We start from the raw sequence: 10,752 nt of genomic DNA, 5'->3' as shown, positions 1-10,752 counted from the left end.
TTTCGTCGTTTGAAGAGAGAAACAAAAAACTTCAGGCTTTGAATCATTACCACTTCCCCATGGGCCTTTTACTGCTCATATCCAATCAGTTCAAATAGGTAATGAACTAAACAATAGACCAAGGCATGGTTTGAATCATTACCACTTCCCCGTGAGCCTTTTTTGCTCATATCCATTCAATTTTAAAAATCTTTTTCCCTCACAATAGTTAAAATTTCAGCGTTGCAGTTTGTTGGTATAGTATGGAAAAGGTTCACATATATTGCTTCAGCATACATTGTTCATCTTGATGCATGATCACAATTCAACTGGTATGTGCTTTTAGTGTGGAATGTTGTTAAACCTGTGATACTCTTATCAGGGTACGACTAACTAGATACAATGGCTAGCAAACGGAATCCAACACATGTGGCAATTGAAGAAGAATATTCACAGGTATGAGCCTGCACATGTGGGCAATGGCTATTTCGAAAAAAAAAATCATTTTTCAACTGATTACAATAATTAATCAGGGTTTCTATGCATACTTTTAGGCACAATCGTGTAAGGAAATATCAAAATCAACCTTTATATCCGTTTAGGGCAAATGCTATGGTACACTTAGGTGTATGATGAAAATGTTAGGCATATTTTTGGTGTTTGGCACTCTTTTTTTTGTTCTTTATATCACGCTTTTTTTTTTTGGTGGCAGAATGATGCTTTTTATGTGCATACATTTTGCCCCCCAAAAATTTCATTTCGTTTTGTGATCACACTTGAACCTGTATTGAATTCTGAAGTGTTCGAGCGTATTTTATTGTTCATAGTTCTGCTTTCTACTTTGTCAATTTGTTTATTCTCAAGTTATATGAAGAGGAAGGTGTTGGTTGTTGCGCAAGTAGATATGAAGGAAAATGTGGCAATGAACGTGGTCGGTGCATGAGGATCACATGCAATGATTTCCAGTATCCGCGCACAAAGTTGCAAGACATGAGGCCCTATCTATTCTAATATATAAAGGGAGAGTACCATTTTGGTGTCCCCCTTTTTTGTCATGCTTTTTCATTTCCAAAATTGTACACCCAATTGAATTCATTAGAGGCTTAATTGTAAGGGCATAATAGACAAAATCAACATCAATAACCACCAAACCCAATAACTACCCACCCCCTCCCACCAAACCTAAAAACTACTTCTTCTCTCATTGTTTTACCACTGAAGAGCACCGGTGCATAGATATCCACGCTGCCTAGGAAAGGTTTTACTCCAGTCTTCACTCTACTCCAGTCCAGAACTAAACCGTAGCCGTACTCCACCTACTCCGCGGTACATACCTTTCTTATCCTCTCAGAACTCATATCCGTATGTATATCTATTGCATCACTTTTCTGGGCCATCTTTGAGTAATTTATCAAAGTAAATTATTACGGCTTCGTTCAGTTTTTGATTATGTGGTGTGGATGTTGTTTTTTTTACCCTTACTAATGGTGCGATTTGCTCATTGAGTATCGATTTGGAGGTCGTGATTATCAGTGAACAATAACAGTCTTCGTTCGGTTTTTTATTATGGAGTGTAGATGCTACTTTATTTACCCTCACTAATGGTGGAATTTGTTCATTGAGTATCGATTTGGAGGACGTGATTATCAGTGAATAATAGTGAAGAGAGAATAACAGCTGTTGTCAAAATTTCCTGGATTTTGTACTTTTTAAAAAACAATAAAAAAAAAAATCCCCTTTACACGTGTTCCACCACCCAAAACCTTAAAAATCCCTCCTCCCACGTTCAAGACTCAAGACTCAATACATGCAGTTGCTTCCATTCAATCCAAAACCAAAAACCGCTCCACTTTCAAAACCCACACTCCACGTTCAATTCTCCACTTTAAAGACTCACGGTGCAATGAACGGAAAAAAATTAAAAACAGAAATGCAACATTTCGTGGATTTTGTGATATTTGAAATTTGCAAAATGAAAATTTTCACATTTCGTGGATTGTGGGTCACAATAAAAATTGTCACATATAGGACTTTTTCCATTTCGTGGATTTTTCATTTTCAAATATCAAACAGAAAGTTGTGTAAATTTTAACAAAATCCGACTTACACATGCATTGCTTATAATAAATACATGCGTATTTTCTAATAACAAATACTAGAGGCCGGGGCACACGTGATGCGTGTGCAAGTTCACAACATTTGTGAAAATTTGATCAAACAATAAGTGGGAAGCATTTTTACAAAAACGTTGTGAAAATCCGACTTGCACACGCATCGCGTGTGCCCCGGCCTCTAGTTATTGTTAAAGGGAGACGAGAATTGAGGGTTTGATTGTGGCTGATAGGGATCTGGATGGGTTGACTGTACATAACGAGAGGTGAGAATGTGAGGAAAATCTAGATGTAAGATGGTTTCGTGATTATTGAGGGATTGAACTGTACCGCGTTTGAATGTGTTTGTGATTGAAGGATGAAGATATGTCAGAATTTGACTGGTACTATGGTTTCTAATGGCTATTGATTTTGGTTAGTTGGTCATGAATCACATTACTTTTGGATAAACATAACTTTGTAACTTATTTTGTTTTCTTAAAGTTTAATGGTCGGTGGAGCCATTGGATTCTGAAGTACTCAGGGTGGTCAACAGTAATAACGGGTAGTTATTGGTGGTGAAACTCATACAAATATGTGGTGGAGAAGGCCAAAGCGGTGCTCCATGAGCAATTAATAATTTCTCGTGTGATCTGGAGTTTGTAGTATGGTCGAACTGGCTGTGAATTTAAATGGCTAGCGATAAGTGTCTTCATGTACGGGTGCTACAACTGTTAGTTTGTTTATATGTTGATTCAAGTTAATCAGTGGATATACTTGGGCTGTTGTTTCTGTTTTTTGCGTAGTTAGAATTTTGCAAATGGGGCATTGGCCTTCAAAATTGGATATGAGTTAAATACCAATTTCGAGCGGTGTCTTTAGGCACGGGCATTCGCTAGTTATTAGATGTTTTCGGTAGTGAATAACTTGTAAATGAGTTTGTAAGTAGAGTTATTGTAGCAAAAAAAAATTATTGACAGCTTTTTGTTAATGTGATGAAATGGTAAAATGTTGAAACTTGTTTAGTATGAACGACATGAAAAAAATTTCAAATTTTTTTCCTTTTTTCTAGTGGAAACATGGCCGGTAGGAGTATAGAAGAAAAAAATCCCCAAAAGTAAGAACAGTAACCGGCAGAGGCGGGGCGTGAATTCTTTAGTTCAAAAGTCAAAAAGTAGTCATAGGTTACTAAGGGCAAAGCAGGCATTCAGTAAACGGTTTTGCTATTGTCAGCCTACTGGACTGATGATAAGTACACTAGAAGACAAAGAAAACACGTATTTATGTGTACTTTTTATACCCTTTAATATACATTCACACACTCAATATTGTCAGCCCACTGAACTGACGATAAGTACACTAGAAGACAAAGAAAACACGTATTTATGTATACTTTTTATATCCTTTAATATACATTTACATACTCAATATTGTCAGCACATTGAACTGATTTTAGAATTTTCTTTCAATAAAATTACAAAAAGCCTCTGACGTTAGAAACCAATAAGTACAGTCAAGAAAGAAGAACATGAAGCATATAATAGGTATCATCCGCCCAATGGACAGTAGAACGACCGTTTATGGAATAGGAAATTGTACCCTCAGCGCGGACCAGTTAAATGCGGCCCAGATCTAACCCAAGCCAGCTTGTATCCCTAATGATATAGGTACTGACGGCTAGAGAGGGAAATCGTATTGACCGGCCGTGTCGGGCCGTCTCTAGCCACTGGACGGTCGATCCGACCCATTCAAAAATTTTAAAATAAAAAACCGAGGGGCTTGGCGAGGGAATCAACGGCATCCGAGGTGTGTAGAGTGCTTGATCCAAGTACCTCTTTTTCGTGTATATATGTATAAAGGGGTTCTCGGATCAAGCACCCTACATACTCGGATGCCGTTGATTCTCGTATAAGGCCCCTCGGTTTTTTATTTTAAAATTTTTGGACGGCTCGAATTGGCCGTCCGGTAGCCAGAGACGGCCCGGCGCAGCCTGTCGTTACTCATAGCAGTACTCAGCTTGTATTGTAACCAATGTAGTGGATCCCACGACCGCATATGGAATAGAAATTGTACTTTTAGTACGGACTAGTTAAATCCGGCCCAGATCAAACCCAAGCCAGCGTGCTTGCAAATTCCCTTTTGAGACTATCAAATAAAATCTTTGTCCCCACCTTATAATACAAAAAAGGAAGGATTTTTCAGTGTCGGATATGTAACACGTTATATTCGCTCGGTACATTTGGGCTGTCCATTGCAGTTTTGGACAGCTCGAATTTGGATTTAGAAAAATGAGAGAGAGAGAGAGTGGTGGGATGAAAAAAGAGAGGATTTCAATCTGGGCCGTCCAAAAGTGCATTTGGTGACCTGAATGTGCCGAGCGGGCATCACGTAAAATATACCCACTCGAAACCGAAAAGTTTCTCAAAAAAAAGACACCCAGCACATGCACTTGTCAAAAAGGGTACTATAAAGGCATGCATTTTTCAAAAAAAATAAAAATTAGTACTCCCTCCGTCCATTTTTAAGTGTCTAGTTTTGTAACTCTAATTTATTAATGAGACATTATCATTATATATTTCGCATCAATTTTTACCACTACTTTTCCTATTCACCATTTATAGAGACATTATCATTACATTTTTACTTACTAATTTTACAAACTGGAATCTACTTAATTTTAAGGGCATAATGAAAAATGTACTAACTTTTACCTATTAACTTTGCAAAATGAACGCTTATTAAGGAACAATTCAAAATAAAATAGTAAAGTCTATAAAAGGGACGGATGGAGTAATATTTTTACATGAATTGAAAGAATTCTATTGATCGATATTCAATAAATTACTAAAGTAGAAAGAAATATAAAAACATTTTGAACAGCAATAATATTTTTACATGATTGGAGATGCTTTTCTATTCACACATCTTTTTTGAAACGGAGGCAGTAGCCTGCCACCACCTTGATCACTTCTTACTATAAATCTAGGCTGCATGTTGATGGCCCTCCACACAGCACAAGCATTGTCCCATCTCTTTCTCTCTCCCTCTTTTCCCATCTCTCTCTCTCTCACTCTAGCCATGGAAACAGAATTACAAGGACAGGAGAAAACCGGGATCACCATTGATGGGAGTGGTTGTATTAAGGCCGTGTTTGGCAAGATTAAGGCCACGGCATTAGACTTAGCCAAGGAAACAAAAAAGGTAGGGCAAGATGACCCAAGAAGAATCATCCATTCCCTTAAAGTGGGGTTGGCTCTCACATTGGTGTCATTCTTCTACTACGCTAGGCCTTTGTACAACGGCTTCGAGTCCTCGGGCATGTGGGCTGTCATGACTGTTGTGGTTGTTTTTGAATTCACAGTTGGTATGTCTCTCCCATTTTGCTCGCTTCTACATATCTTTCATCTTCACTCGCTCTTGTTAGAATAATTGTTACGAGTACCAAGATAATGTACTGAAAGATCTGCGCGTTCCATACTCACAATCGATGCAGATCTTATATCGAGTGTTTATATGGGATACACGTGTATGTAATTGACTTTTTGTACACTTTATCTCATCAGTACCCATAGCACCACTAACAAAAATAAATGTGGGTATGCAAAGGAATTCTATTAAGAAAACTTCGAGGGAAATAAAAAATCATGCATTGTAATTTTTTAATGATTGGATGTTTGAGACAGCTCGCGCATACCTCGACTAATTCCGGAGTCCTGAATTAATGGCCACAGTGGAATTCAAACATTTGACCTAATGGGATTTTCGCTATTTGTGTTGTCCGTCTGAAAATCGTACTTGAATCATTGTTTTTTTTTTTTTTTCCCTTTTGTAGGTGCAGTACTGTCGAAAAGCTTTAACAGAGGTTTCGCGACAACACTAGCTGGTGCTCTAGGCGTCGGTGTAAACCAATTAGGATCCCTCGTTGGAGAAAAAGAAGAACCCATTATTCTTGGCTTATTCGTCTTCTTAATAGGTACGTGTATTGTACTCATTCTGTTTCAATTTAATAGTCTCTCGTTTTATTCTAACCAGATAAAAAATTACTTATATCTTTAAATCGGTAATGAATTTTATATCTAATATAGATTTTATTTTGATAAATTTCGATTAGTTCTATAATACAATAATAGTAACGTTCATGAATCATTTGCTCCAAAAAAAAAAAAAAAATCTGTGTCACCCTTCCATTTATACTTACAAAAATAACACTTGCATGCATCATGACATATACTGTAATAGATTGCGAATTAACCCCTTCCAAACATCGAAGAGGTTCACAGTTTGTTTGGAAGAGGTTCGCAGTTCCGGCCGGCTAATGTTTTGTGATAAATTGATCAAGTGTATGTATATATTGCAGCCGCAGCATCTACATACACGAGGTTCTATCCGCACGTCAAGGCGAGATACGACTACGGGGTGTTGATATTCATATTGACATTCAGTTTAGTATCGATCTCCGGATACAAAGTTGACGAAATCGTAGAGCTTGCCCATAAAAGGCTATCCACCGTTTTGCTCGGGTGTGCGATTTGTATAATCATCTCCATATTTGTTTGCCCTGTTTGGGCTGGTCAAGATCTTCACACTCTCGTTGCAACCAACCTGGAATTGCTTTCCAACTGCCTTGAAGGTTCTAATTACTTATCTAACCTCCTAATTAATTAATTCAATAAAATCGGCTTTACTGCACGTGTTTCTCTAAACATCAATAACGTTGATTGTCTTTAACTTTAAGAAAATATCAAGCTAGTCCAAACCTGACTAAAAACCAATGCAGGATTTGGAAGTGATTATTTCGGAGTTTCTAGAGATGGAAATAGCACGATGGAGCCCAGGGAAGTTGAGTCATCCATTCACGGTTACAAACATGTCCTCAACACAAGAACCACGGAAGAATCCTTGGTGAGTGAAGTCAGGACCGACTTTGAAATTCTTGGGGCCTAAGACCAACTTATGAGAGAAAAAAAATATTTATACGGGGAAGAAAAAAAAAGACCTCCTAAGACTTGAACCATGTACCTCTTGGGCAGAGAAACTTAAATTTTTCCATTAGGCTAGCTAACTTATTTGTTATATAAGTTAATAGATTAAATATATATTACATATCTGGTTATATATACCTATATGGGGCCCTAATTTTGATCTAAAATTTGGGGAATTAAGTCCGCTGCCTTGCTCGTCTCGGTTCAAAGCCGGCCCTGAGTGGAGTAGTAAATTCTCTCTCTCTCTCTCTCTCTCTCTCTCTCTCTCTCTTAATTGAAACTAGTTGAAATTATGGCAGGCAAACTTTGCACGGTGGGAACCTGGCCATGGGAGTTTTCTTTTTCGTCATCCATGGAAACAGTACTTGGAGATTGGAGTCCTTACTCACCAGTGTGCTTACCATATTGAGGCTCTCAGCGTCTACTCGAATTCTGAGATTCAGGTATAGCCGTGTTTACGAATTTTACAAATTTTGATCACAGATTCTAGATTTTAGATTTTACATATTTGTATAAGTTGTTTTTAACCGTTGAGTTTTCCTTACACCAATACACCCATTTTGTAAAAAAAAGAAATATCAAAATTTGGTAAAGAAGTTTGCCTTCGATTGCCGTGACAATTCATGTAAATTGATATCATATTCAGCACCCATCACAAAATTAAAAAGCTACTAATATATATATATATACTAGTTAAAAAATAGATTATTCTTTTCCACATCCAAGATTTTCAATTAGCAAATTTTTTTTTCCCATCTAGTTGAATTACTAGAGTATAAATCAGTTTGACACTTGGCGGTTATATGCCTATTTTGTCTTTTCAATGTCATCCCTAAAAAGTATGGGCCTGCCAAATTGTTTGATCAAGTACAAAGCAAGATTATTTCAAAAAAGCCAATAGCAATATTCTTAATACCCCATTAATTTGGAAACTACTTCTACTTTGTTAAATAATTAACACAATATTCCTTATGTAGATTCTATTTATGTACAAATAATACTTTAAGTACAAAATTTTCAAGCAGAATGTTGTGATATTATGTAATCCTTTCACATAGAACTAACAAACTGACCAGGGTGGGTCATAATTTTAAACTTGTTAGTCTACGTAAATTATATATTCACAAACTACGACGAGATAAACGGAAGAAAAATTTATTTCACTTTCTATAACATATGTTACGCAATCAATTTGGCCGTCATATTCACCATTGTTTACTCCCGTTACCATTGTTTACTCCCGTTGAAAACTTACTTACGTGTTTTATCTGGCAGGCACCACCAGAGTTGCACCGAAAAATTCAACAACCTTGCATGAAAATGAGCTTGGAATCCGGAAAGGCTTTGAAAGAACTAGCCTTGGCCATCAAAACTTTTGCACCACCATCTTCTGTTGGTGTACATATAGAGAGTTCCAAAAGAGCTGTGGATGAACTCAAAACAGTCCTGGAAGCAGTCTCAAGAAAGGGAGATGACCTCCTCGGAATGATACCATCCCTTGTCGTTTCATCTATACTGACCGATATTGTAAAATGCGTCGAAAACATTGATGAGTCCATCCATGAGCTTTCCCGACAAGCACGATTCAAGAATGCTGTTGTAGGGACCGTATCACTGGATAAGCCTGGGTTACTCCACCATGGAATCGTAAAGTTGATTAATGGCCATGAAGGCGATGGGAACCATGTTATTGTTAGCGTACATGGAACATCATCAGAGTAACCAAAATAACTGTAGTGTAAAAATACTAGTAGTAATTATTAGTTGGTAATGGCAAAATATGATATAGAAATAAGAGTAAAAAAGAGAACCTTTATATTTTGCCATATGGTAAGCAACTAATGAATTTGCTTGTTCTTTCTTATGTTACTTTCTTAATAAAGTACTACTTGACTCTATATTCCAAAATAAATCACTTGCGTCTTGGAACTTATATACTCCAGTGGAGTAAGTAAATGCATTGCAAACCAATTTGAAGTAGACTTGCCTCGGCAACTTAAAAAATTTGACCCTGATGATGTGTCTGCATCTTGCATGGAATATTTGCCTATTACGAATGTGCATTGAATTTTTCTTTTTGGATGTTTCTTATTGTGTTTAGACTTCTATGGCAAGGGTTTGATTCTGTTTATTATATAGATACCTTGTGCTATTTTATAGGTAAGTCTTTAGAGCATCCACAGTAATAATAAAAAAAATAGAAAATCAAAAGTTGCCACATCATCTTTTAGTTATCCATTTAAGAGGTCGCTAAGGTTAGTAATGTACATGCCCACAATGACACAATCAAAATTGAATAATCAAACTTGCCACATCACATTTCAACCTAAAAAAATCTAAAAATTGTCAATGTATAAAATATATATTTTTAAAATAGTTTTCAAACTAATAAAAACAGGTTATTAGAAATAGAAAATATTTTTTTGAAAAATTTTATTTTGAAAAAAAACTTTTCATAAAATGTTATAAAGAAAACAATTTTTGAAAAAAAAACACATTTTTTTAAAATATAAGATAAAAATATATATTTTTAATAAAAACAGTTTTTACTGTTTTTGCAAAAAAACAAAACTTTTTTAAAAAATGAGAGAGAGAGAGAGAGAGAGAGAGAGAGAGAGAGAGAGGGGTTTGGTTATTGACAAAATGATGCTAGTTTTGGTTATCAAATTGTCAAAATTTGATGAGTTGCTAATGTGGGCATGCGCCCCAAAAATTCTATTTTTGTGCATAAAATCGGGTGTGCCCCTTTTTTTTTAGAAAAGCACGATGAAATGCTACAATTCAGAGTCGGCACTCGGGTTTTGCGGTGAATCACCCAAGGAACCGAACTTGAAACGTTTGCCACGTTATTGGATTTTGGAAAAGGCATAGACTGGTCCGTCGTCACCTTTGATATCTAAGGTTCGAGAGCCAAGTTACGAGAGAAGAAGGGTTTTATAGCACCCCTCTCGCCCAATCCGGAGATCGGTCTTTACTTAGGCACTTTATAAAGTATTTGCGTTTTTCTTTCCCTGATCATTCTTTAGCCAGTTATGGCAGGAGAACAGTTAAAAAGAGATTAAAACTGTAACAAGTTGCTTTTATATGGCAAAACGTGATGGATGATCTATTGGAACAGTTAATATAGACTGAGAATAAGCACCTATGAGCGCGTTTAAACATACTGGAATAAACCAGTCGGGAATATCATGAGCAGGAAGAAACTTTCATGCACTGGACGAACCACTGCATGTTGACCTGACCTGCGCACGCCACACCATAACAGGCGTACACCAGTAGCCTAAACTCACAGTTCTTGCTTTCAACCCTTTGGGCTTTGAAAATGACCAGTGCATACCCATAACAAACCACGCAGTTTATAAGGCAAGATATATGCAATTACAGACAATAGAAATGGCCTTGGGCCATAAGAATAAATAGAGCACCTCATAAACAGTGTGGAGAAATAAACAATGGCCAAAGCCAGGCTGCTATGCAAGGGCCAGCCACTGGACCTTGATCTAACTGCCGTGCACCAGTCATCAGAGACCGTACGCTAGTTACATCATCTGTCCAATGCTTGGCTTTACATCATCTGAGTTCTGGAACATGACCAGAAGAATCCCAGAGACCTTCTAAAGCAGAAGAAATTAATAAAAACTATACAGTGCTAAAATACAAAAAGCAATAAACTGGTTGTTAGCATGCTATAAGGGGATAAA

At 36.9% G+C, this 10,752-nt stretch overlaps 1 protein-coding gene across 1 annotated transcript; it reads left to right on the top strand.

Annotated features, from left to right (window-relative positions):
* Nucleotides 1–5,088: 5,088 nt before the first annotated feature.
* LOC131319245 (aluminum-activated malate transporter 2-like) lies at nucleotides 5,089–9,431 on the top strand. Its single transcript, XM_058349414.1, has 6 exons — nucleotides 5,089–5,433; nucleotides 5,902–6,042; nucleotides 6,427–6,699; nucleotides 6,847–6,971; nucleotides 7,351–7,494; nucleotides 8,327–9,431. Exons 1-6 carry the CDS (start codon nucleotides 5,148–5,150, stop codon nucleotides 8,771–8,773), a joined length of 1,416 nt encoding a protein of 471 aa, XP_058205397.1. The 5' UTR covers nucleotides 5,089–5,147; the 3' UTR covers nucleotides 8,774–9,431.
* The last annotated feature ends 1,321 nt before the right edge of the window (nucleotides 9,432–10,752 follow it).

This window comes from Rhododendron vialii, chromosome 3a (assembly GCF_030253575.1).
Source record: "Rhododendron vialii isolate Sample 1 chromosome 3a, ASM3025357v1".
Lineage (NCBI taxonomy): Eukaryota > Viridiplantae > Streptophyta > Magnoliopsida > Ericales > Ericaceae > Rhododendron > Rhododendron vialii.
This window is presented reverse-complemented; position numbering and strand designations above follow the sequence as displayed.

What these genes read in the sequence shown, in the direction of transcription:
- LOC131319245 (XM_058349414.1), top strand. Translation starts at nt 5,148, where the DNA reads ATGGAAACAGAATTACAAGGACAGGAGAAAACCGGGATCACCATTGAT. An exon ending in TGTTTTTGAATTCACAGTTG is followed by an intron (nt 5,434 to 5,901) that starts GTATGTCTCTCC and finishes TCCCTTTTGTAG; the next exon opens with GTGCAGTACTGTCGAAAAGC. An exon ending in CTTATTCGTCTTCTTAATAG is followed by an intron (nt 6,043 to 6,426) that starts GTACGTGTATTG and finishes TATATATTGCAG; the next exon opens with CCGCAGCATCTACATACACG.